General features: G+C 37.7%; 4 protein-coding genes across 5 annotated transcripts in view; 3 read left to right on the top strand and 1 right to left on the bottom strand.

Annotated features, from left to right (window-relative positions):
- Positions 1-616: 616 nt before the first annotated feature.
- vsig10l2 (V-set and immunoglobulin domain containing 10 like 2) lies at positions 617-5,844 on the top strand (the record flags this gene model as incomplete). Its single annotated transcript, XM_084137678.1, has 12 exons — positions 617-686; positions 974-1,327; positions 1,784-2,062; positions 2,189-2,464; positions 3,178-3,435; positions 3,519-3,779; positions 3,865-4,155; positions 4,302-4,610; positions 5,186-5,308; positions 5,403-5,427; positions 5,513-5,619; positions 5,723-5,844. The coding sequence occupies 12 exons, from the start codon at positions 617-619 to the stop codon at positions 5,821-5,823; spliced, it is 2,454 nt and encodes an 817-aa protein (XP_083993804.1). The 3' UTR covers positions 5,824-5,844.
- Positions 5,834-15,218, bottom strand: chek1 (checkpoint kinase 1). 2 transcript variants are annotated; one of them, XM_084137676.1, is made up of 13 exons: positions 15,039-15,193; positions 14,695-14,767; positions 14,381-14,604; positions 14,177-14,241; positions 14,028-14,097; positions 8,532-8,720; positions 8,346-8,450; positions 8,054-8,149; positions 7,888-7,969; positions 7,602-7,767; positions 7,162-7,293; positions 6,944-7,045; positions 5,834-6,751 (listed from the first exon to the last, which is right to left on the bottom strand). In XM_084137676.1, exons 2-13 carry the CDS (start codon positions 14,757-14,759, stop codon positions 6,659-6,661), a joined length of 1,389 nt encoding a protein of 462 aa, XP_083993802.1. In that variant the 5' UTR covers positions 14,760-14,767; positions 15,039-15,193; the 3' UTR covers positions 5,834-6,658. The 2 variants fall into 2 exon arrangements, with proteins under 2 accessions (XP_083993802.1, XP_083993803.1); XM_084137677.1 differs by having other exon boundaries at positions 5,934-6,751; positions 15,055-15,218.
- Positions 15,219-15,870: 652 nt separating this feature from the next.
- Positions 15,871-21,068, top strand: cfap53 (cilia and flagella associated protein 53). Its single transcript, XM_084136101.1, has 8 exons — positions 15,871-16,007; positions 16,363-16,592; positions 16,676-16,849; positions 16,928-17,231; positions 17,987-18,205; positions 18,311-18,527; positions 19,002-19,104; positions 19,196-21,068. Exons 1-8 carry the CDS (start codon positions 15,945-15,947, stop codon positions 19,398-19,400), a joined length of 1,515 nt encoding a protein of 504 aa, XP_083992227.1. The 5' UTR covers positions 15,871-15,944; the 3' UTR covers positions 19,401-21,068.
- A 568-nt stretch (positions 21,069-21,636) lies between these two features.
- myo5b (myosin VB) overlaps positions 21,637-26,783 on the top strand; it is a 52,536-nt gene continuing 47,389 nt past the window's right edge. Inside the window, exon 1 of the mRNA XM_084136103.1 lies at positions 21,637-22,098. Coding sequence (XP_083992229.1) covers positions 22,072-22,098 — 27 coding nt within the window. The 5' untranslated portion in view covers positions 21,637-22,071. The remainder of the gene's footprint in view (positions 22,099-26,783) is intronic.

Below are 26,783 nucleotides of genomic sequence, written 5' to 3' on the forward strand. Positions count from 1 at the left end.
TAACCCTGGAATCTAAGATTTATTTTATTATTTTATTGCGCATTTGCCACAGCCCTTTATATGCAGCCTGCATTAAAACAGACTGCATGGATGGGGGAAATTAACAATCCCAAATTGATGAAAAAGATTTGTGTGAAAATTGAATTCATAATCTAAAATCTGTGTATCGATGAATTCATTAATGCTGTCAGGCCACTATTAAAGCACTGTTGTTGTTGTTTTTATATAAGAGAATAAATCATTGTGTTACAGCATGTATCAAAGGTTTTTTCTTTCTCACTGCGTGTGATGGAATGCAAGAACGGCCATCCATCCCGCCACCCTCAATAATAGATGAGACACAGCTATCATTGTGTCATCCTAAACCTTTCTACTCCAGTCCGCTGTATTCTTGTTCATGGAGGGGAAGGTCTGTGAATTATTCAAGCCAAATCAGTTTAGAGAGACTCAGTTGCTTCTTTCTCTCATTGAGCCTGTGGACTTCGGCTGTAATCATAAGCTCAGAGAGGTCACATCATATTTATTGGATATTTCTTTGTTTTTTCTTCTTTTTTGAAGATAGCTGTTGTGCCTTTTTACATATTGGTCAAGGCATTGGACATGAGATCATGGCACCATGGTTCAAAGAGTTTTAGGGGTACCTTATATCTGTCTGACTGTTTTATTTATACCCATCCTCCTTCAAGGTAAGAAAATCAACAAACATTTTCAATATTCTGTTCAGTGCCAGTGTCAACTAATACTTTCAATCATACATTTGTTAGCTGTTCCATTTGATTAGAAGTAATTGTTTTCTTGTTCAGACTCTGATTTGTGTGTGTGTGGAATGAGGAAAATTAAATGCATATTCTTTCTCACATTGTCAAAATACAAGTGAAGAGACTCTACTCGTGACATACCCATAGCAACTTAATCAATGCTAATAATATCTTGGATCACTGCCACCTTTAAAATTATTTTTGTGCTCTCCCAGGCGTAGATATCTTGGACCCGGGACAGGTGGTATACAGTGAGACCAAGACCAATGGTGTGGTGGGACGTGGAGTCATCTTGGAGTGTGGCCCCACCTTACCCGATGTCTACATCTGGGGCTTCACGCAACCGGGCACAGACATCATCCGTGCTGTGGTGTACAACTTTGGGAAGGGTCCCAAAATACAGAAATTAGCCAACGAACTGGGTGAACTGACAGTAATCAGCAACAGCGCCTCTCTGTCCATTGAGAAGCTTCTTCTGGCTGCAGAAGGAGTGTACACCTGCCAGGCACTGTATGATACCCCGGAAGGAGCCAAGCTGTATTACTACTATGTATTTCTGCATGTTCTAGGTTAGTGGTAATCAGAGGTTGTCTAAGTACTGATCTGAACAATGGCTGACCATGTTCAAGGTTCATTTATATTGACCCTGGCAAGTGGTGCAGAAACCCTAAATTACCATCATGTCTTACTGGTATGCCCCAAAGTCTTCTTAACTAGTATACATCAAAACTATTGTTGTTATATTGTTTACACCGAAGAACTAGTCTTGTGATTAACTAGTGATTGATCTAGTTAAGTATAACTTTGACGATATTAGCATGAATTGTTTGTTACCATCTACTAAATTAATAAATGAATACATGTAAAGGTAATTTCCAATAAATAAAAAAAACTGAAACAATTTCAGTTAAACTGAAATTACATCAACTTGTTTATTGTTTAGGTTGTGCTATGTTATTATATTTTACAGCCACTCTTTCATGATCTAACAGTAATGAGGTTCCATTTTGTAATGACTTTAACAGTGCCAGTTACCAAACCTTACATTTTGATGAGCGACTCTTCGCCAGTGGAGGGCACATCAATGACCATGCGCTGTGGCCTGGAGAATGGAACTGGGCCTATTAATTACATATGGGAACAGGAGAGTCGGGAAAGCCAGCTCACCACCATGGCTGAGATCTATGACGACAACCGATTCAATGTCACTGAGGTCAACCGCAATCACACTGGATGGTACAGGTGTCTTGCCAGCAACCAAGTCAACCAGCAGCGCAGTGACCGAATCTGGCTCGACATCATTTGTAAGAGACTCCCAAGTATTCTTTGAAATAAACAACACAGTTTGGTGCATCATATAATTTTAGTCTGTGATATGAAAAGCAATTTAAAGAGAATCTGCCATGTAAGAATCAATGTCTCTTTTCTAGTTGGTCCAGACCAGCCTCAGATCGATGTCACCCCTTACTCAGTGACAGAGCGGGGTTATTCTGCCCTGGAAAAAGAGACGGTTTCCCTCCTGTGTCAAGCTTCTTCTAATCCCCCCAGTCAGTATGTCTGGTTCTACAACAACTCCCAGGTGTATACAGGTCCACAGTTCACCATCACCAAGGTCCTACGCATGCACACGGGCCACTATGCATGCCTGGCTCAGAACACTTACCTCAACACCCGCTCCAGGAAAACCATCACCCTCACCGTCTACTGTGAGTGCTCCCACAAACCCCTGCCTGGATTCTGGTGGCCATCTTTGCTGTTTCTTCAACCTGTCCTGATAGAGTTCTACAGCTTCTTCAAGTTTGCTTCTCAAATTTCTTGCCTTTGCTTCCTCTTACATCTTTTCCTTTACACAAACATGCTCACACGAACATAAAGACAGTTACGTAAACAAAGGTGTCAGGATTCCAGAGTGGCCGATTGTGGACGTGCATCTGGAGGAGATGAAGGACAGTTCTGAGGTATACAGCAGGTGTGATTGTTTCTGTGCTATGACAAGTCGAGAAAGGCCAAAAGGCCTTGTTTTGCTTTGTCATAACACCTCAATCCCCCCTTCATGCCTTGAATGTACATCTATTCTTGAATGACCAGGGTGCTAACAACCCCACCGATACTGTATACTAACACATCAACACCTTCTCATGATATGTCTTAAAGTTTGGCTCAGTTGAAACAGGTGAAATCCTAATAGGTGATGTTTTTGTTTTTTTTAGCAGATGCCAATCCAATATTTCACTACTCTTGAACTTTCTAGAAGATGACTACCTCTTCTATCTAGATAAATAATAGACACCTAATCCGACCTCTTCATTCGGCTCAAATTCAGGAGCACTTCTCTCCCCCTATCAGTTTCCAAAATTAGCCCAAATTACCCTGGATCCATTTCACTGCCCTGTGTTACACAATGGTTTTGTTCCCACAGATCCTCCAGATGGCGCTCCAACGTGCTCGATCTCACCAGTAAACAATTACACTGACCTGGCCCTCCGCTGTACCTGGGAGGGTGGTATCCCCGCAGCCACTTTGAGATGGACCCCGTATGTGTTTGGAGAAGAGAGCGAGGGACTCACAAACATCACCAAGATTCAGAAAGGTGAAGTGACTGGAAACAACACTGTGTTCATCTGTCAAGGCTCACACATCGCATCAAATGAAATCAAGAGCTGCAGTGCCAGAACTTGTAAGTGTAAAACCAAGAGCAATTAGTTCACGTTGAGATGAACGAAAGGTCAGTAAATAATTTGTACATACTCTTGATCCCAGGGATGCCCTATGGGGAGCCAAAGTGTTCTGCATATGCAACTCGAAACAATGAGTACCTAATGCTGTCCTGCTCTTGGGAAGGTGGGTTCCCTCGAGCCCTGGTATGGTGGGCCTCCAGCTCAGGGGACATGCAAGGCACGTCTGAGGAGAATGCCAACATCCTGGTTCTGCGGTCAAGCGCTATCTACAGTGGCAAGGCCTTTATATGCCATGCAAAACATCCATTGGCTAAGGGGACCAAACAGTGTACTTTAAAGCTGGGTAAGAAAGGGTCAGTCATTATTTTTCAGCACTCTTTTAAAACAGTAAAATAATCCATTTAAAACTGTGTCCTTTCGGTCTTCAGAGGCACCAGTCCTAGTGACCCAGCGCAGTGTGATGACCGTCTATGAGGGTAGTGATGTCCAGCTCACCTGTATCTTGAGTAGAAACTACCCTGTCACAGAGATCACCTGGTACAACAACCTGAAACAGCATGTGATTGAGATTCCTAAGAAGTACGTCCTGGAGCGGGCTGCTGCCTGGACCAACTTGACCGTGCGGGAAACGGACAGCGATACGGACAGCGGACAGTACTGGTGTTCGGCTACTAATGCTGTCGGAGGGGCAGAGATTCCCATTATGCTGATGGTGAAGAGTAAGCAAGCCTTTAAGTTTCATACTGACATTATACTTCATATACAGTACTTACAATACAATGGTACATAATGCACATGGACTCCTGTAGCTCTTTAATTGGTTGTTATATATAAATGAATCACTTTCTAAATCTTCCTATTTCAGGGTATCCAATGCCCCCAAATATAAGCATCAATAAGATCATTTACAACAGTCGTCAACGGATTGATGTTGACCTAGAGTGGCAGCTCCAGACTGATGGCGAGCTCACCGGGTTCTTTATAGAGCGCCAGAGGCTCCCTGAACCTGTGAAGAAAAGAAACAGTGATCTTCTCTGGCAGAAATTGGTAGATCTGGAGCCTGATTCCCGAAGCTACCAAATCAACAATCTGGATCCCACAGCAACCTATGCATTTCGCATTACTGCCCTCAACCATCGCACCATTGGAAACCCTTCAGAGATAAAGAGCCCAGGTGAGAACACTTGCAAGGTACATTGAAAATCTGAGCATCAATGCACATATAAACATGAATTAAATGAAAATAGAAAAGCAGAATATAATTTGATGCTGTTGGCAAATGTTTAAGATTGGGGTGTTTTTGTTGTTGGGATTTTTTTTTAATAGTTATCACTCACTGAAAATCTAATGCTGTTGTTTTTTGTTTTGTTGTCCATTCAGGTGAAATGCACACTTGACCACTTCCATACCCACACATCTCCATCCTTCTATCCCTTTCCTCTTACATGACCTACCTGTTAACTTACCCTTTGACCTTTCCTGACATTACTTTTGTCTACTCATCTCATTCTGTCTGATAACAACTTGCCTCTAAAAAAAGAGCATATGATCATATATGCTAATGATGCTAAATAAACTAGTTAACCCAAGTAAATGTTTAAGCTTATTCCCAAAAATCAGTAACACATTACAATTTATATTATGGAGTAAGAGGTCTAAGCCTCTGAATAAATGTCCGATTGCCATGGTACATGGTACACTATTGTAACACTGATATTGTGAAGCTGATATAGGTATGCTGTCTTCCAGCCGAACCTCCCTTCAATGCCTACCCAGCTGTGATTGGGGCAGCCATCGGGGGCATGATCATAGCCACAATAATCACTGTACTGCTCTTCTTGTATGTGGTACGGAACCGCAACAATAACCCACGTGAGTTACGCATCCTTAATGTTGAAATAAATCCATTTATTTCATAGTTAACACTAGCAAGGCTGCATGCTAATACCACTTTCACACTTTACAGGGCTTCATGACTTGATATTTGGAAGGTATGCTTTGATAATTGATATTCGACAGTTATTTGATTGCTCTTTACTATTTCTTGACTACTTTACTACTATTTGTGTTTTTCAGGCAGAATAGCCAGTCTAGAGAGAACATTAACTTCCCTGAGGATGAGGTTCCTGGAACAGCAGAGGGGGAGAGAGGTACAGGACAGCCAAGCCCACCAGCTAGTCCAGGTACCTTACACCATTGAAACTTATTTATCCAACTCATACCAAAATAATTAGAAACAGTTTTGAATTTTCAAAAACATTTTCAAAAAAACTCTTTCTCTTACAGCAGCATCGATGGCACTGCCAAGGCCAACCGCAACACCTACAAACCTTCCCCCTGGCGAGGAGCCAGTCAACGTAACTATTACTGTCATGGCCTCAAGCTAAAGACAAGGCTGATCATAACCATGTTTATTACCATACATTTACTACTGGGGATCAGGAACACATTCTCATCATCAATAGAAGTAAACTAAGAAAGGGGGGAAAAATAATTTTGTGTTGAATGTAATTTTATAAGATCAACTTGCAAGTGTCTCCCATTTAGATAACATCTATAACAGATATTAGCATGCTAACATGGTTTTGGTATGACTAAAACACAAGCAAATTTTGTTAATTAACAGCAGGATTGTTATATTTTTTTCTACATTTACTGCTTGCTTCTCCTACACCAGTACACAGATTGAAAATGACTTTCCATTCACCTTTCATGTGTCTATTTACAATGAACTAAACTGATTTTAACTGCTTCTGAATCACATGGGTTGAGGTAAACCAATCATGTAGGTAAATGACAACTTGATATTTTTGAATGAATTGTCTTTGTAAGCAAAATACACTCATTTCTGAACTCAGTGTTGAATAAAATGAAGGCTGAACATGATACATTTTTCTTCCCTTTTCTAATTTAAACAAAGCTGTCTAAGACAAACAGCATTATAATGACAGATTTATTTTAAATGTTGCTTTCATCTTTTCAAGAGGCAGCAGAACTCAAACCCTCTTCTTCACTTCAGTAACGGAACACAAATGAACAGATAAACTAAACTTGACAGTTTCTCCTCACTCCTTCACTCACTGATCAGAAAAACAGACACATACAACTACAAACACAAATCCAAACACATTCCACAATCATAGAACAACTTAGTGTGTGTGTGTGTGTGTGTATAAACGCATGTGTGAATGTAGGCTTTGCATGTTAAAATGTGGACATGCATCAATTCAAAGGCAAAACCTTTTGGTTACTAATAATGTCAGACAGCTTCAGTTTCAGTTTCAGGAATATTCTCTTGAATTCCAAACCGTCCCCCTAGAATACAAAAGAACAGTTTTGAGAAGACAGTTTTACTATTCAAAACAAATTTATAAAAATAAATACTAATTATAAAAATAATTATTCTTTATTCAAAGATTCTTGACAAACCAGTTAATTTAGAATCATCATAGTGAGGTAAATGTAATTAATAAGCCATAAATTATAGCATAAAACTAATTTGCTTACCTTTGACAGTCGGAAATCTACTAAAATGCGTTCCTCCATTTCAAGGAAGTGTATTTTGAAGATCAGCTTATTATTGCGGCGATCCATTGTGGACACTGTCGCCTATTAATAGAAAGAGAGAAAAAGGGACAAGAAGATCAGTGCATTATAAGGTTCAAGATTCAGTGCAAAGTATTTAAAATACTTTAATGTAACAACTGATTGTTTTATCTAGTGACCTGATTGGTGCAGCTCTGTTTCCATGTGTGACCCATAGCAATGCAAGCATCACGGAGCGCAATGCAAGACGCCTCTGCCTTCTCCGTAGTAAAGAACCTGGTCATCCTTCTCACCAACCGCTGCCATGGGTTCTGCAAAAAAAAATAGAATAAAACATTTTTTAATATTTCATTTAATTAGTTTTATTAAAAACATAACTGGGTAAAAAAAACAAATGTAAAATGACCCAAAATGAATCAAATCAGGCAATATATTTCAACAATATGAGTGACATAAAATTGAAGCACTACTATGGAATAAGAACAAACATTTTTGACAGAAATAACTGAGACATAAATCATAGAGCATATATAAACATGCACAAAAACAAAGAAGTGAAAAACAAAACAGTAAGTCAGCAGCATACTGTCATTTGCATTAATTTTATAGAATAGGTTACCTGGCTGGCACCCGGAGTGCCAAGTAGTTGGCTGCCCAGCAACATGTGGTCAGGACAGGTAGGCTGTGAAAAGCTGACACTGACATCAGTGTGCACTGTAACCTCCTTCTCCTCCCACAATCCCTGCGGTTCAGGCTGAGAGCTGGAGATCTGTGCTCTGTCATCACTGAGGAAACACATAGATGGATGTGACCCTTAGAACATAATATAGCATATACTAGTGAACAGTTTCTCTTCATACTAACCTGTCATTCAGCAGCCATTTGCATTAATTTGTGGTACTGACCTGTTTTTTCGTCTCAGCTGTGAGAGCTCTGAGTCAGCCCGGTGCATCTTGGTTACTGGCATGTCACACTGTCGTTTTACTGCTGTGGTCAAAAACACAGATCCAACAGAATCACAAAAATTCTTGAAAGACTTAGTGTTACTGAGCTAATGCTTGAAAGCAGTACCTGATTTGAAACTTCTGCAAAACCAACGATGTTTCTTCATTTCAGGAATGGTAAACCTTTCCTCTGGATTATGCAGTAATATCTTGGATAGCAGACCTGACAAAGAAAATAAAACACAAGCTTAAGCATCACATATATTCTGAGTGTTTTTTAAGATGTTTTTATGCAGTTGCTAGGGTGTTCTGAGTAGTTGCTTTCTGGCCCAAGTCAAAAGAGCCCACAATTCTATGATATTCTGGTCTAAATAAATACAAAAAATATATACTGGATTAAATAAAGCTAAGCTACTTACTCAGGGCCACAGCATCTATTTTCTTCCACGGTGTGAGGTAGGTCTTCTTCTCCAGCCAATCTAAATATTCCTGACAGTTTTCGCTCGGCTGGTCCCATGGTAACTCTAAGGAAAAATGCAGTATATACAAAAATCTAGACAATAAGATGCTGTCTCTGAAGGACACTCAGAAAACTGTTGTCCTACCTCCAGCTAACATTGCAGTGAGCACAATGCCACAAGCCCAAGTGTCCGCAGGTTGAGCGTGGAACGCCGATTGTGACATCAGCTCGGGGGCAACATAGGGTAGAGTGCCACAGAGACGGGACAGCGACCGCTCTCGGCCACGGTGGCGGAACATGGTAGCCAGTCCGAAATCAGAGATCTTGAGATTATCTGAGCGAAAATATGCATTTTAAAAAAATGTAGAATATTTTAAAATTGTGCACATGTATACAAACACATGTATATACATTTTATATATATAATATAAATAAAAATTCAAAATAGGAAAATTTTCTAACAAAGATTTTGCTATCACTTTATAACAAAAACTTTAAAACATCCTTGCTGAATAAAATTATTAATTTTTTCCTAAACTTTTGAACGGAACTGTATATTGTTACAAAAGATTTTTATTTTAAATAAATATTGTTCTTTTTTTAACTTTTTATTCATCAAAGAATCCTGAAAAAAAGTATCACAGGTTATAAAAAAATAATATAGCTGCGAGCAGCGATTACGGGCCCAAGCCGGTGGCACCGCAACCCCGGTGCCTTTAGTTACCTAAAGGCACCGGGGTGGCGGTACCGCCGGCTTGGGCCCTCCATCGCTGCTCGCAGCTATATTTATATATATATATATATATATATATATATATATATATATATATATACATACATACATACATACATACATACACACACATACATATATATGTATATATATATATATATATATATATTATTGTTCAAAAGTTTGGGGTCAGTAAGATTTTTAATGTTTTTAGGAGAAGTCTCTTCTGCTCACCAAGGCTGCATTTATTGATTAAAAATACAAACAAAAACAGTAATATTGTGAAATATTATTCCAATTTAAAACAGCTGTTTTCAATTTTTAAATATTTTACATAGTAATTCATTTCTGTGATCAAAGTTGAGTTTTCAGCATCATTACTCCAGTCTTCAGTGTCACATGATCCTTCAGAAATCATACTAATATGATGATTGATGCTCAATAAATATTCATTATTATTTTCAATGTTGAAAACAGTTGTGTACAGATTTTTTTTTTCAAAATGCTTTGATGAATGTTAAGTTCAAAAGAACAGCATATATTTCAAATATATATATTTTTAACATTATAAATGTCTTTACTGTAACTGTTGATCAGTTTAACTCATCCTTCATAAATAAAAGTACTGATTTATTTTATTTATTTCCCCCAAAAATAAAATTGTAATTATTACTAACCCAAAACTTTTGAGCGGTAGTGTTTAACGTTACAAAAGCTTTAGATTTCAGATAAATGCTGTTCTTTTGAACTTTCTATTCATCAAAGACTGTACACAACTGTTTTCGACATTTAAAATAATAATGAATGTTTCTTGAGTATCAATCATCATAGAATAATTTCTGAAGGATCATGTGACAGTGACGACTGGAGTAATGATGCTGAAAACTCAGCTTTGATCACAGGAATAAATAACAGTTTAAAATATATTAAAATAGAAAGCAGCCGTTTTAAATTGGAATAATATTTTACAATATTACTGTTTTTGTATGTATTTTTAATCAAATAAATGCAGCCTTGGTGAGCAGAAGAAACTTCTCTGTTATGTGCGCGCCACAGACTGCACGCACGTCCGCTTACGGTACATTCACACGGGGCGTCAGCGTCAGCGCTTCCCATTGACTTTGAATGGGTGACGTCAAGCGTTGCCGAAAAGAATTGTGGATCCGTCGGCGGCGCTTCACTGGCGTTGCTCGCGGCAGAAGTTGAGAATTTTTCAATTTCTGCCGCGAGCAACGCCAGTGAAGCGCCGCCGACGGAAGCGTCAGCCAATCAGATCGCTCTATGCAAATACAGTAGCCAGGCGGCAGCCAATCACGTTCATCCTGTTCAAGAGCAGCAAACTGAGGATAAATTTTAAAATGGAGGAGAAACTAATTATTGCGGTGGGCAATCACCCGGTCCTTTATGACCATTGAATGACAATGAAGCTTGTTGTTGAGTTCCTGTCTAATTTCATTGGCTGACGCTGCTATGACCATGGCGTCAGTGCCAAACTTCAGCCACGCCTTCCGTCAAGCGTTGACGCTGACGCCCCGTGTGAACGTACCGTTAGAGTTCCGCCTTTTGCCTTCCGTCAATATTACGTTATTAGAAAAATATTTTTTTAGAGAATCGATTTTTTGACATTTGTGAATCGATTCAGAATCGTCCACGTCCGCATCGCGATGCATCTAAGAATACATTTTTTCTCCCACCCCTAGATTTCATACAACAGGTTAATAAACAGTTACAATTAAGTCACTTACATTTTAGATTCAATGTTGACTGTTTTTGTTCTGTTTCAGCAGCGAAAATAGTTAAACAAAGATCACGGCAGAACCATCACGTGTTTTCTCATAACTGAACGATTCAGCATTTTTAACGAATCGGTTGACTCAAAGATTGAATGATCAATCCATAAACATCTGTCTTAATCATGATCGACTCATTCGAACGAATCGTTTGAACGAATGAATCAATGACTCGCTTATTAAGATGGATGCCTGGCGACACCTAATGGCGGTTTAGTGTTGTTTAAAAGCATCATTCTTTCCCACATGTGTGTGATTTGTGTGTGCAACATTATCATTATTTTTCTTTCACTATTATATTAGCGATTTAAAAGCACCCACTCGTGTCACACGTCGATTAACCGGTGGGAAAATATCCTCAGACACATACCTAATAAATGTATATTTAAATACAATATTGGCCTACCTGGTAAAAAGTTTTATATACTATTTTGATGTCCTTTTGGACACAAGAGGGCAGTATAGCCCTATGTTTGCTTTTTTGTTGAACCAAATAGCACTAAATAGCCTGTTTTAACTTTTTCATTCTTCTTGAATTGCAAAAACAGAATAAAATGGGTTTAGTTGTGATATTTGTATTCTTTTATATAGAAATAAATGGTATATAATTACATATTTAGAAGATTTTTAGTGTTTCCTTTTTGGACATTACTTTAATCCCTCGCCATAGCAAAACCATTTGAGATATTTATTATCCATTCACAATTTAGCATATTTAATGTAGTTTCATCATGTTGAAAAAGTTTGGTACGAATAAAATAAATAGTTTAAGAGGAGTGGCTAAAAATTCAGAGGCTGATTTTGCAAAAAAATTCACATTCAGACCAAAATATCTGACTTCCTGATGGCCAGAGCTATTGAATGTAAATTAGAAAGTTGTCCGGCTTGATGAGAACAATATACAAACTGTTTTTTCTTTACTGTAGTTAAAACTAACCCCCCCACTTTTGTCAAAAGCATGTTGAAAGTGACACACTTCCTGCTGCCAGTTGGTGGCGCTATAACTTTGACTCACAATAGCTACATCCATCTGATCGGCCTCTTACCACGAACACACTGCTGAAGTTTCATCAAGATCAGTTAATGTATGCAGAAGTTATTCCACTTCCGTGTTTCTCTTTTCTCGCCATAAATTCGATTCCTCGCCACAGCCAAACCGTTCGAGATATCAAAAATCCGTCCGCAATTTAGCATCCTCAAAGTCTTGACTACATGCACACCGAGTTTGAAGGGGACACGGTGAATTTTCTAGGAGGAGTATTTCACATTCCACAGCAAGCGTTTTCCAAACAACCCATAATAGCCGACTTCCTGTTGGGCTGGCGTAAAACTTGACCGGGGTAAAGTTGTTCGGCCCGATGAGATCTATATGTGTACCGAGTTTCATATTAATTCATGCGAGCGTGTTTGATATATGGATCAAGTTTTAGAACCCCGTTCAAGGGGGCGCTGTTGAGCCCCCCAGCCACGCCCGGGTACCAGCTTCAGCCCGGCCCTGATGGCCGTGGGTTCTGACCTGTGTGCAAAGTTTCAAGAGTTTTTGAGCACGTTAAGGACCCCAAAAGCCCCTGAAACCTTGATTAACAATATAAAAGCAATAGTCAAATCCCCCCCTCCCCTCACACACACACAGACACAGAGAGAGGGAGAGAAAATTCTTCAGAAAATCCACATTCAAACCAAAATATCTCTCTTCCTGTTGGTCGGAGATGGTTCATGTAAATTAGAAAGTTGTCCGTCTTGATGAGAACAATACACATACCAAGTTTTGTGATTCTAGGAAAAACTAAGCCCCCATTTTTGACTAAAGGTGGCGCTACTGAGCCATTCCACCACGCCCGTTTCTGAAACTTTGCACATGTCTACGGGCTAATAAATGTGATGTGTCTGTTGAGTTTCATGCAATTTCAAGTATGTTAAGAGTCTCAAAAGCATCAAAAAATAATATTAAAGTTTGATGCGTTGCCACGGCAACAGTATCTAAGATATCAATAATCCTTTCACAGGTTTACATCTGCCGTGTGTCTACATTGTACGCATAAAGTTTGAAGCAAATCGGGTAAAAATAAGACACTGATTTCAAAGCATTTTGAAAGTGATGTACTTCCTGCTGCCTGTTGGTGGCGCTATAACTTTGACTCACAATAGTCACATCCATGTGATCGGCCTCTTACAACGAACACACTGCTGAAGTTTCATCAAGATCAGTTAATGTATGCAGAAGTTATAACACACTTCCTGTTTCATTTTTTCGCCATAAATTTGTTTCCTCGCCACGGCCAAACCGTTCGAGATATCAAAAATCCGTCCGCAATTTAGCATCCTCAATGTCTTGACTTCATGCACACCGAGTTTGGAGGCGAATCGATGAATTCCCTAGGAGGAGTACATTAAATTCCACAGCATGCGTTTCCAAACAACGCTAAATAGCCAACTTCCTGTTTGGCTGGCGTAAAACTTAGAGCACGAAAGTTGTTCGGCCCAATGAGATCTATATGTGTACCGAGTTTCATATTATTACATGCAAGCGTGTTTGATTTATGGACACGTGTTTGGATCCCGTTCCAGGGGGCGCTGTCGAGCCCCCCTGCCACGCCCGGGTACCAGCTTCAGTCCGGCCCTGATGGCCGCGGGTTCTGACGTGTGTGCAAAATTTCAAGAGTTTTCGAGCATGTTAAGGGCCCCAAAAGTGCCCGAAAGGTTGACAAAATAATAATAATAATAATAATAATAATAATCCTACCGAAAACAATAGGGCCTTCGCCCTTTCAGGGCTTGGGCCCTAATTACGCAGCACACCTGTTTCCAACATTAATAATAACTGAGTATCAAATCAGCATATTAGAATGATTTCTGAAGGATCATGTGACACTGAAGACTGAAGTAATGATGCTGAAAATTAAGTTTTGCATCACATAAATAAATAATATTTTATAGTATATTTAAATAGAAAACCATATATATATAAAATATATACATTGTATAACTGTAAACAATTAACAATTTTTAATAAAAGTTTTTGTCATAGCTACCACTGTTGTGTAAATTAGAGTGACTGAAACATTGTATTGCTAGAATCTGTTTTATAATGAGGAAACACAAAACCATTTAGATGTACCTTTATCATCAAGAAGAATATTCTCAGGCTTTATGTCACGGTGTGTAATCCCAATGCTGTGAAGATATTCCTGTAAGTGAGAGAGATTATATAGTTTCACTACAAATGCAGATATCAAAGAAAAAGTTTTAAAATCATCAAAAACTTACCACACCAGCTATTAACTGCTGAAAAAACCTGTGCGCCTCCTTTTCTGGCATCCCAACATCCGGTTCTGTCAGAATGGGAGTCAAATGACATTTTGAGTAGAATCTTCTCGTTCATCACAAACAGTCAGACCCCACCAGATCTACATTACAGAACAAAGAAACTGATCCAACAACAAAAAAAACCAACGAATGTCCAAATCTCACCAATTCGGTCAAAGAGCTCTCCTCCGCTACAGTACTCCAAGAAGATGTACTGTGTCGTCCCCTCACTCCTATGCCCAAAGAAACGTACAATGTTGGGGTGTGAGAGCATCTTGCATATGCAAACCTCCTTCTTCACATTTTCTATACAATCCTTGGCTTTTGCCATGTCAACAACTTTCACAGCCACAGCCTCTTCTGTCTTCTTGTTGACCAGCAGTCGCACCCTACAATAATTTGAAGTAGATTAATATATTTTAAAACTTCAACTGATCAGGATGGCACTAATAAAAAAGTACACTATAGTGGTCACTTACTCTCCATACGCCCCCTCTCCGAGGGTTTGTACCACATCCCAGTCTTTAACAAAAGGCACAGACATGATCTGATCTGTGGACACAAGTCAGGACATCCTTGAGAACTAGTGAAAGCAAACCAGTTAAGTTTTACTCTACACAGTAAGTAATAAGCAGCTCTTGGGGGGAAAAAGAGCAAAAAAAGCTGAAAGGACACAGAATATATTAGTTTTGAGGAAATAAACATGATGACATACATGCTAAATATGACTAGGTTAGCAACTGTAAACAAAAGTAAAATGTCAACTCCGACAATCAGATGCTGTCCGATGTCAATTTTATGTTACTTTGTCAAATAAACATACCTTGCGAGTCACCTACATCAGTGTTAAAGCTGTCCAATGTGAAGCAAGTTGTTTATCTGTTCTGTTGGTATATTTACACAGACAAGTTATGAATGTCTACACTGCGCGTCCGTCTAAACTTTGGCGCGTTCTGGAGACTTGACATCACCGGAAGCGCGCGGAGAGGAGAAATTTCAAATTAAAAGCTTAGAGCGTCTAAATTCAATAGCAAGTGGCAACTTTAAAAATTAGTGGGGAACTTTTCATATTACCTGGAGTATTTGATGGTATCTTTTCGTGTTTGTTTCATTGGAATTAAATTGCAAAAGTGATTCTGTTCTGTTATGTAACTATCACCATCAGATATACAAAAACCTAATATACTAGCAGCAGATATACAAACAAGATGAATGTGAGTAATGTTATTTTATTTGTTTCTGATCCTATACTTTTATATAGAATTGTAAAGAATATTTATACTAAAGAATATTGGTTAGGAGGATCAGATGTGACATTTTTGGTTTGTCTGGTTGCTTTTCTTTTCTTTTTTAATAAAACGTTTTTCTTTTCAATAAAACGTCATAAGATTAGAGGGGGGAAGGTGGGTATCGTTTTAACGCTTGAAAACTACACAAAATAAAAGCTCGCCTGTCACGGTGATTAAGAAAAATTATTAAACAGTCGCAAGATTTTTTGAGTTTTTGTAATGGGGCATTTAACTTTAGCATTTAACTGTATTTTAGGATAATTGCAAGTTGACAATCATCATCGTATCATCATCACATAAGTTGATTTTGAAAGGCGGCTGATGTGGTTTGCCGTTGTTATGGCAACATCAGTTCAGTTCCGTAAACGCAACTATCGACAGTTGGAGGGTCATTTCTCAAGCTAGCTAGAGTCTGAGAAAGTGGAGTTAAAAAAATTACCATGTTGACAGCCCACCGAAGAAGGACGCGGGAAATAACTGGACCTGCACATTCCGTGGCAGTGGTGAGTTTTTAGTTATGTTTGCTTGACAGAATCAACACACACACACACACACACACACACACACACACACACACACACACACACACTGATGATGATGATTATGAGACCAAATTTTCAAACATTATTGGGGCCTGATCACAGATGATGAAAAAACATTAGCAGCAAATGAAAGATGGAAGCTAAACATTTTCTAATGTGTTAATATACAGATTAAGTTATATGTATGTTTTTTTATTTTTATTATATATATGTATGTATCTTTCTCTGTGGGAAGACAAATTTGTTGAACATATTTGTTACATATTTTTAAAATTTTGGTTAGTGTTAATATTCAACTCAAATATGTACATTTCAGAGAGCAAGACAACCTTTATCCAAAGACATAGACAACCTTTTTCTGAGGAGAAGGAAACAGGAGGCGACACAGAATGAGGTTCTGGAGTTTACCAAGGATCATAGCTCCTGTGATGTGAGAATGCAATGGGAAAGAAACACCCAGTGCCGGATGGTGTCGGCCACTATTAGTAGACATCTACAGGAAGCAAGAGAGCAGTACCATATGGGCATTGATGAAAAGAGGGAAAGGTTTGAATGGAATAACCTCATAAATGATTAAGAAATAGTCTTTCACTGTAATGTAATGACATTTGTCTGGCTCTTTTCGACAGGCTTCGTGAGCTGCTGGAGTCAGAAGAGCAGGAACTCTTCAGGGAGATGGAGGCAAAAAAAGAGACAGTGTTGGAGAGGCAGGCTAAGATGCATGAAAGAGCCACGACTCTACGAGAGAGAAGGGAGAGCGAGAGACAGAGGCTTGTTGCTGATAAATTCGATCAACTCTTCAGGTAGAAGGACATATCATTAGTAGTTGGACCATCTTGAACTTTGGATTAGATACGATTTTCCCTCTTCCTGTGTTTTAGAGAGCAGTGCCAGGAGCTGCGCACCATGCAGATGAAGCGTAGACAGGATGAGGTCTGCACTGAGCGTGAATCTCAGATCCGTACTAAGGAGGAAGTGCGACGGATGCAACAAGAAGAAGACAGACTGTTCACTCAGATGTGGGAGAGCGACAGGCTGGCTAAAGAGGAGCGTCATAACCAGGAGGCTCAACGTCAGAAAGAGAACAACCTCCAGCAGAAGGCATTCCTGCAAACACAGATGGAAATGGTTGAGGAGCAGAGAATCCGGGCCAAGCAGCTGAAGCAAGAGGAGGCCCAGTTACTGGTACTGATCATTCAATTCAATTAATCAATCAAATCAAGTTCGAATTATTATAAGGAATGCACAATATTTCTGTAGGTTATTAGTTATGGGCCAATATTAGAGTTTTTTAATTGATCCGTATCGGTCGATATTAAATATTTAATTGTGTTATGCTCATTTACTCTGTTTTTTCATTTAGATGAATTTTAAGGGATAGTTCACAAAAATAAAAATTCTGTCATAATTTTCTCACCCTCAGGTTGTTCCAAAGTTGTATTAATTTCTTTCTTCTGTTGAACATAAAAGAAAATATTTTGAAGAATGTGCGTAACCAAGCAGTTGTTGGGTGAACTATCCCTTTAACGCTCACTTAAAGTTTCTTAAAATTAATGTTTCTTCTATCATTTTTTAGTTTGTTGGTTATTAAATAATAAATAATATACAATATAAATAATACAGTATATTAAATAGGTATTCATTAATTTTACATTATTATTTATTTTTTAAATGAATCTTTAAAAACTAAATTACTGTTAAATGTAATCTAATCTTTAGCAAATCTCAAAATGAATATCCATTTTTCATACTGTACATTATAATTTTGGGATTTCTAAATTGACTTGCAGGTGATTTTAGTTTTTAGTTTTTCAAAATACTAAAATTTTAAACACTAAATTCATTTATTTAGACAAAAGTTTATTGAATTTTAAAATCCAGCATAACATTTGTACAAAAAAAGCTGCGCCATTGATTCTTCTGAACGCTGTGTTCCTCAGAAAGACCAGAGGGAGATGCTCCGTCTGGAGGCAGAGCGAGAACACAGACAGAAGCTTCAAGACCAAGAAAAACGACGTAAGCAGCTGGACTTTTCTCTTCGACTGAAGATGAAGCGCCTGGCACGAGATCGTCAGGATGAGCTGGCTCTGGATATGAGCATCCTGAAGAAGCTTCTGAGTGAAGAGAGGGATGAAAAGCATGAGGAGTTCCTCAAAAAGGTTAGACTTCAGCAGAGTACAGTGTTGTTAACAGAGGTTTTGATCTTCACTTGAAGGAGTAGTTCATCCAAAAATCTAAATCTATGAAATGTTCTTCATTAATAGCTGGAGCGTAAAGAGGAGCAGCACAGGTACCGGGAGTATCTAGCAGAGCAGCTGAAAGAGCAGAAACGACAAGAAGCTGAGACGGAGCAACTGTTTGAATCAGAGCTCCAGCAGGCCTGGGCCAGCAGGGAGGCACAGTGGCGTCTGGAAAAGGCAGCGAGAGACAGACTCATGAAGGATGTCATGGACACTCGCCGGTTGCAGATCCAGGAGAACTGTAAGGAAAATGCTTTAAGATCAAGCATTATGTATATATATATATATATATATATATATATATATATATATATATATATATATATATATATTCAATAAACTTTCGTCTAAATAAATGAAAAATAAATCACTAAAATCATCTATCTATCTATAACTACAGTGAGGAAAATAAGTATTTGAACACCCTGCTATGTTGCAAGTTCTCCCACTTAGAAATCATGGAGGGGTCTGAAATTGTCATCGTAGGTGCATGTCCACTGTGAGAGACATAATCTAAAAAATCCAGAAATCACAATGTATGATTTTTTAACTATTTATTTGTATGATACAGCTGCAAATGTGAACCTAAGACTTTAAAAATTTAAATCGTTAAAAAAATCAATATGTAATTTATTATTATACATAAATGTAATAATAAAGTTTTATTAAATGTTAATTAAATGTTTTTTTAATCGTTTTTTTTAATTCTCTTTAGTGAATGAGAACCTGCAGAAACAGGCTGAGACTTTCAAAGAGAGAGAGGACCTTGACCGAATCATTCAAGAGAACAAATTGCTGGATGACGAAGAAAAGACTCGGTAGGTTCCTGTCTCTCAAAGTTGTTCAACTTAATCATACCCATACCAAAACATACAAAAATGAATAATATTTTGTTTCACATATGTCCAGTTTAAGGGAGGCCTCTCAGGAGTATCAGGCTGATTTACTGGCTCAGATGCTGCACCGCCAGCGCATTTGTGAAGCAGAACAAGCTGAGAAAGAGCACGAGTTCCAGGAGGGCCTAATGTACCAGGAGCAGTACAATAAGAAGATTCAGGACATCCTTTCAAGGCCCATATCCAGCACCACAGCAGTTCATCCCTTCAGGAGATGAGAGCGCAGCTCCAGCTCTGGTGGACAGTTGGCATAAATCCAAACCAATTCTACTCACAACTTTAGTAACATTCTTAACATTAGTATACGATATTGTAAAAACAGCATAAAAAGAAAACAGATTAAATAAAAGGAACTTTCAGTGAAGTTCCTAACTTACAGTACATGCTCATTTCTGAATAACTGTATGTTTTACACATTTGTGTGATCTGTGATCAGATTCATTATCCCGTGTCAAAGTTTGTATTCAGACATACAGTAAATACAAGTCTGACTGGATTAGCTTGTTTTGAGGTAGATATTTGCATGTTTAAAAGATTATTTCAAGAAAGCAAATCATTTCAATTAATAGAATGTGAAAAGTGTCTTCACATAGATTTCACATAGAAGATTTCCTTTTACACCGCCTTTAACACCAACCATCTAATTAAAAAAATAAGACACTGTCCACAGTTGCTATGAGGCATGTACAGTACACAATACCAGGAGAGGTCAAAAGGTCAAAAATGACACAGTTAACACTCTAGATGATTTCCATAATGATTTGGCAACAAGGTTTTAGACCAATAAGCTGCTGGGCTAAATGATTAGTAGGTGAGGGAGTGGGCGGTTAACTTTTGACACTGCAGATTCCACGACAGCTTGTGTATGGTAAAGAAGTTAGTCAACGCCCAATACCTTACCTAGGAGTGCTATGGGTGTGGGAACAATTGGTATGATTTCATTTCTGTCTCCTTTTTTCTTTCTCACTCAGCTGTTCAGACAGGTTTAACTTTTACCCAAGCCAGTTTTGAACTTTACAAAATTCTCAGACTATACAATCCTTTAAAGCATGACATGAGGAATATACTATATCTGAATAATTCAGAGCTCTGATGATCGTTGTGTCTGTGGATATTGGCTCAATTTTTAAGAGAAGAAGATGCGTGAACATGAGCTTTATGTCAAGGTAAGTCAGACACAGCTACTCTTTCATTCTAGATTTTCTTATCACATGAATAATACAGCATGTGGTTCACTGAGATTTACAGGTTACAGCTTTATAAATACATTAATTTAAAAACTATAGCAACCAGCTAAACACTTTTTCTCAAAAACAACAAAAATCACACCGCTGTTTGTGGAATTTTTATGTCCTTATTTAGGATGTGAACACTATTTAGGCTGAATTTCTATTCCACCCTCTACTTTACACATGGCTTGTGTTGTGTCCACTTTGCACATTGCAGATAAGAGTAGAGAAGCTGCTGTGTTGCTCAGCTTTGTGTCTTTGATTAATGATGCAGACACTGAGCAAACACCGCACACTATTCGATTATTCTAGGCAGGTTCTGCTCTCAAATATTTCTAAGAAACATAAGAAAAAGTACATGTAAGTATATAGAGAGTTAAACTTCACATTGTGTGATCACAGTGAAATGGACCCAATCAGTTTAATCAGAACAGTGTTGGAGCAATGATGTGTATTCTGATGTGATACTGTATATTAACTAGTAGTTTATTTTTGCGCTTCATGTGTTTCAAAGTTTAGCTGGAGTCAAAGATGTAACAATAAGTAACAAGTAACAATCATTTAAGGGAGTTGGTCTCAGATCAGAAACACGGATTTTAGTGATGTATACAGCAGGTCAATGATGTGATTTTTTTTTTTTTGTCTGGATCAAGTAATTAAAAAAAATTAAACAAAAATAAATAAATGGCTTGAATACTCATTTTCTAGAAATTGTCTAGATTTTTTGAATAAATAAATAAAATAAGCAGCGATGCTATTTTACATTTCGATTTACATGTACTCAATTAGTAGACCAACCAACACAATTATTAAACAAACTTCCCTGTAAATAAAGCCAAGTTTTAAGTGTAAGCTTGTGATACACAAGTTAGAGGAGTGCAATGCAGAAAAGCAGATAAAAACAAGCATATTTTTATATAGGATTTATTATTGGAAATGCCTGTTTATGTCTTTGGTTTGTTTTAAAATATTAATTAAAAAAAGCCACTTATACAAAGGTAAACGCTTTTATCTTAACAAACTGTTCTCGTAATATTTTCTAACTCTGCTGACAGACTTGAGTCTATACACGTAACGTTACAATCCTGATGTTTACAATCTAGCATTTTTATTTCCGTCAACGTAATTTTAATGCAGCGCTGTAATTGGCCAGAGGGTGTCGCTGTAGACACACTGAATTGTGCCATTGATCCATGATCCTCTGCCGCTGCGGTGCGGTCATGTCAGTCATGATCGAGAGTCCATGGAGACGGAAAGAAGGCAGGGCAGCAACTTCACTCCTGCATTTTTGACAATTACATATTTATTTCTTATTTAACCGATACCTTTAAGCCATTATTAGAAGTCTGTGATAACTCGCAGTCATTGCTTATTTTAACTTGTAATTTGTTTATGCGGAGGATGAAGGACGCTTTTCTAACTGAACTTCAATTATGGGGACAGACACCTGCCGTGATCAGGCGCGGCTAACGCGCTAACATTAGCCGTCAGGGGGAGTTCAAAAGTACAAACCAGCACAACATGGAGTGGTGACAGGATACAAGAAAGCTGGATTATAAAGCTTGATGGGAATATCATCATATTCAAGCGGAAATATTTAACCTTACGTGTGCTGATGTGACTAGTTTATGTGGGAGCTGCTGTAACGTTATTTGGGATCATGTCTGTGACCGAACTCTACTCTAAGGTGAGTTGTTGTAATAGTTTACATTTTATTACACCATTAAATAGATAAGTAGTATGTAATATGTCACAGATGGACAGTAATATAATGTAATTTACTGTGCGAGATAGTGAACAGTCTTTGGATAGGGACTTAAATCTTCGTTTATTAATGTAAACTGACTAACGTTAGCTTGAAATCTTTTAATTCATCTAAAAACATCATAAAACCTCACAAAAGGTAATCTTCAACTATTTGACGCCCTGTAGTTCTGCATAACTGCCTTTAACTTCCTATAAAACACAGGGAAGTATCGCGGACAGGTGTGTTCCTGTTGGTTGGTTTCGGTCTGTAAGTAGTTTCGGCTTTCGCGGTGTCTCGATACACATGAGCTGCCTATCTAGACAGCACGTTTGTGCGCGTTCTAATCATAGGTTCTAATGCGGCTTTGGCGTCAAACAGTGCTGTCTGCGAAGGCAGCTCACTGGGTATCGAGACACTACCATGTGTTCATGACGAGTTCTTCCTCTTATTCTTTAGTGGCTCATATATTAGACATTACGTGTATCTGTCAAAACCAGCATAATCAATACTGGAGATATTCAGTAACTTCTGTTGATTGGATATTGCTCTTGTCTCGAAGACAGGATCCTTGTCCAGTTATAATGAAATTCATGCATTTGTGGATTGCGTAATGTGCTGTTTGGGAATAGTATCATTAGTAGGCCTATGTGACATTTGTTTGGTGTCCCATTGAGTTCCTCATTTGGAAATTTAAATCTGTAGTTTATTGTGCTTGTTTGAATTGTTAATATGACAATTGTAGATTTATTTTCAGGATTACCGTACTAGTTATGGAAAACCTGGAAATATAAGTTGTCATGGAAATGTATGATTTTAGTAGTTGGCTAAATCATTTTTTCTAAGCTGTGCCTAGCTCTAAAATATTTCATCAGATAGAAATTGGAATTTTTTTATTATTATTAATAATTCTTTATCCAACTCTCATCACAAATGACTGGAAAAGTCATGGGAATTCAGCAGAAATTCATGTCTTGTCATTTCACAAATGTAATCAATTGATAGTTGTTTATTTTTATTATTTTATCTACTTTATCTAGAAGGAATGCTAGTTGTAAATATGATATTACAAATTAGGAAAGACCTTGGTGTAGCCTCATGTTTATCGTCACATATTAATGCTGCAGGTGACTCAGTCTTTCCAAGTTGTTTGGGCCTGTATGCAAATTTCATATTGTTTCTTTTCCTCCTGTCCTCAGCCTTTGGTGAACTGTTCAGTTCATCCCAGTTCTTATAGTGTCACCATAAGGGTTGATACATATTATTACACCAGTTCACTCCCTTATTTTTGCCTTTGTGTTCTTATCAGACATTTAACCTAAGAATATTCCACAGTTTTCAGGTTTTGAGCTGTTATCTTAACTATCTCACGCAAAAGACCAAACCAGTGATGTCATCATAACCACCCTTTCCACGTGTATCACTGGTTACGCTAACAAGTAGGATTGAATAGACAGACATTTTAAGCAGTTTTGTTTTTTGACAGACCTCATTTTAAAGTCTCCCCCCCCCCCCCCCCCCCCATCACCTTATTAAACTTCATAATCTACTCTTTGATAATCTGTATGTAAGACCAGGGAGACAATCTACCATCTGTTTTTTCTTCTTAGACCAACTTGCTAGTTTTAAAGAGCCAGTGTATACAATATTATCATACATCTAAGAACATAATATCTTATGGTGTTAAATATCTAATTAAATAAGAAGTTTTAGGCAAATGTCTAAATGCTAGTGTCTACAAAATTAACTTTTTGCAGATATACACATTTAAAGTCTGCATGAAACGGAAATGGTATTTTCCTCCCTATTGTGACGTATATCCAAGTGAGTTTTGATATCATGGCGGCTTTAAAATGTCTTTACTGGGAAAATGCACCAAATATATTGATGACTCATCCTGTACTGGCTATTAAAAAAGGACGATCCCTGATGTTTCCCGGTAAAAATACCTTACAAAATCTCACTTTTTGAATGAAAAATAATATTATAAATAATATTAAATTACGTTATTGTTTGATGCTCCCTGCTTTAAGTAAGTAAGTTACTACTATGTAGCCTTTTGTTGGAGCTCTGTGTCTTTGTTTGATTGTTGTTCTCAGAAAGAGGATTAGTTTGGGGCACAATGCACCCCAGCCGAAGTTTCGACCCTCCTCCTGAATGGGAGGTTTTGTTGAATTGACCCCAGCACAACCTAGATTTGATGGGGCTAATATCTCTTTTTGTCCATTCCAAATAGATTCTCTGAGTCTTTTCTTCTGCCGTGCTGTTTCAACAAAAACACTCCCTTTCTATTTTTTGTTTGGGTGTAATACATGGTCATCTCTGCATCTCCTTGATTAAACCATGTGCTATAGTACGTCACTGTTGAGGTCTCTCAGTGCCTCTGGGCAGATAAACAAGTCATGTGCAGGTCCAGGGGGAATGTACCATTGGGCTGGATGTGCGATCACAGTCCCTGCACTCATGGCTCGGCAAATGCCACTGATAAGGTAACTGATGCAGAAACGAGAGTCTCCAGGATGACTGGGGAGAGAAATCTGGGAGAAGCACTTAAGATGTTTTATTGTAATGTTCATGCTCTTTTTGTTTTTTATGTAAGAAATGAGTCCCTGTATAACTTGCAATCTAAATTATGGCAGGTTTTAAAGATGTGGATTATAACTAATTCTTGTTTAGATGTGGATTATAACTAATTCTTGTTTAACATCCCTTTAATGGCTCCATCAGCACAACTCAAAGTAATATGATTAACCCAGTGATTATGGGTGTAGTAGGCTACAAACAAGGCTGGGTGATATTGCTTAAAGGGTTAGTTCACTGTTATGTCATTCCAAACCCAGTTATGTCATTCCAAACCCAGTCATGTTGTTCCAAACCCAGTCATGTCGTTCCAAACCCAGTCATGTCGTTCCAAACCCAGTCATGTCATTCCAAACCCATTAGACTTTCGTTCACTTTCGGCTTTTATTCACGTACTCTAAAAAATGATGGGTTGTTTCAACCCATGTTTGGGTCAAATATGGACAAACCCAACCACTGGGTTTAAAAATGTAAATATATATTTTTTTAAACCAATGGTTGACCCATATCTGATCCATATTTGACCCAAACATGGGTTGAAATAACCCAGCATTTTTTAAGAGTATAGACATTGACAGGTGAACATAAACAGAAGTTAAACCGAACTTGCTTGAACCGTGAGAACAAATCTCATTGTTTCTTGGGGAAGCCCAAATGTGCTGTGTAACACACAACAATGGACCTCATTGGTTCTCGCACATCAAGCAAGAATACTTGAACTTCCTTTTACCATATCTGATGTGTGCATTGATGAATAAAAGCCTAAATTCAATCTGTTCATAATACAAATTGATCATGTCTTTCGATCTTCATTTGTTTTCCGAAGATAAATGAAAGACTTACGTGTTTGGAATGACATGAAGGTGAGTAATTAATGACAGAATTTTCATTTTTACTAACCCTTTAAATATTGCTAAAATAAAATATAAAATTTTATTTAGTTTTTCTTTGGGGCTTTTGACAGTTTGCAATAATTTTATAGGAAAAATGATTTTTAAATAAGCCATTTAAACCAATAAGACCAATACATTTTTCATTAAAATAGTCAAATAAAAATCTAAGTAAAAAAATCCACTAAATGAACAAGAATATTATTTAAATGCACATTTATAATATTAAGCATGTGTTTTTTATAATGAAATGGGAATTTTATACAGAATTGGGAAAATAGGGAACGTTTTTCAGTGCACCTGCTCTGCTCCGGTCACTTTTCATAGATTTAGCAGGAAGTCTCGCGCTCACCTGTTAACCACTGCAGCAAGCCTCACACTCAGGTAGTGGTGTCAGATTTCACAGGGATTCAGGCCAGTCATTCCTGGACAGTGGTCAGGACAAAGATCACAGGTGGCAAGGGAAAAAAGTGTGAGGCGTCCTCCAGGAAACACCTGATCTCTCCCTCTAGGACTTTTTGTGAGTGTGCTGACAGTGATCAGGGTGTGGCTAGCAGAGACGCAGAGCTTTGTTCTAACCGTTTACCCTGTAGCCTAATGGGGAAAGTGTGCTGAATCAAGTGAAACATGAGACTTCCTGACATTGAGCTTTGCCCTATGGGTGTAGGAATAGTTTATTAATTTATAATAGTTGTTATTAAAATTTAATAATTTGTGATCATTTTGCATTGAATTTCCTTTTAAAATTACAAAAGTTTGGGGTCTGTAAGAATGAATGTTTTTAAAGAAGTCTCTTATGCTCACCGAGGCTGCATTTATTTGATCAAAAATACAGTAAAAACAATTTAAAATAACTTATATTTTCAAATGTATTTTATTTATTGAATTGTCAGCATCATTACTCCAGTCTTCAGTGTCATATGATCCTTCAGAAATCATTCTAATATGCTGATCTGCTACTCAATAAACATTTCTTATTATTATCAATGTTTAGAACCATTGTGCTGCTTAATATATATATATATATTTTTTAATTGTGATACATTCGTTTTTCTTTTTTTGAAATAGAAAATGTATTCGTTTTTTTTGTTTTTTTTTTAAATAGAAATCTTTTATAACACAAATGTCTTTACTGTTACTCTTTTGATCAATTTGCAT

Source organism: Abramis brama (assembly GCF_963993115.1).
Source record: "Abramis brama genome assembly, chromosome: 15".
Taxonomy (NCBI): Eukaryota; Metazoa; Chordata; class Actinopteri; order Cypriniformes; family Leuciscidae; genus Abramis; species Abramis brama.

Coding starts and splice junctions, on each gene's coding strand:
- cfap53 (XM_084136101.1), top strand. CDS start 15,945: ATGTTGACAGCCCACCGAAGAAGGACGCGGGAAATAACTGGACCTGCA. Junction 16,008..16,362: donor CTGCACATTCCGTGGCAGTG/GTGAGTTTTTAG, acceptor TGTACATTTCAG/AGAGCAAGACAACCTTTATC. Junction 16,593..16,675: donor ATTGATGAAAAGAGGGAAAG/GTTTGAATGGAA, acceptor TCTTTTCGACAG/GCTTCGTGAGCTGCTGGAGT.
- chek1 (XM_084137676.1), bottom strand. CDS start 14,759: ATGTCTGTGCCTTTTGTTAAAGACTGGGATGTGGTACAAACCCTCGGA. Junction 7,768..7,887: donor CAGCTGAGACGAAAAAACAG/GTCAGTACCACA, acceptor GTGTTTCCTCAG/TGATGACAGAGCACAGATCT. Junction 7,294..7,601: donor GCACTCCGGGTGCCAGCCAG/GTAACCTATTCT, acceptor TTTTTTTTGCAG/AACCCATGGCAGCGGTTGGT.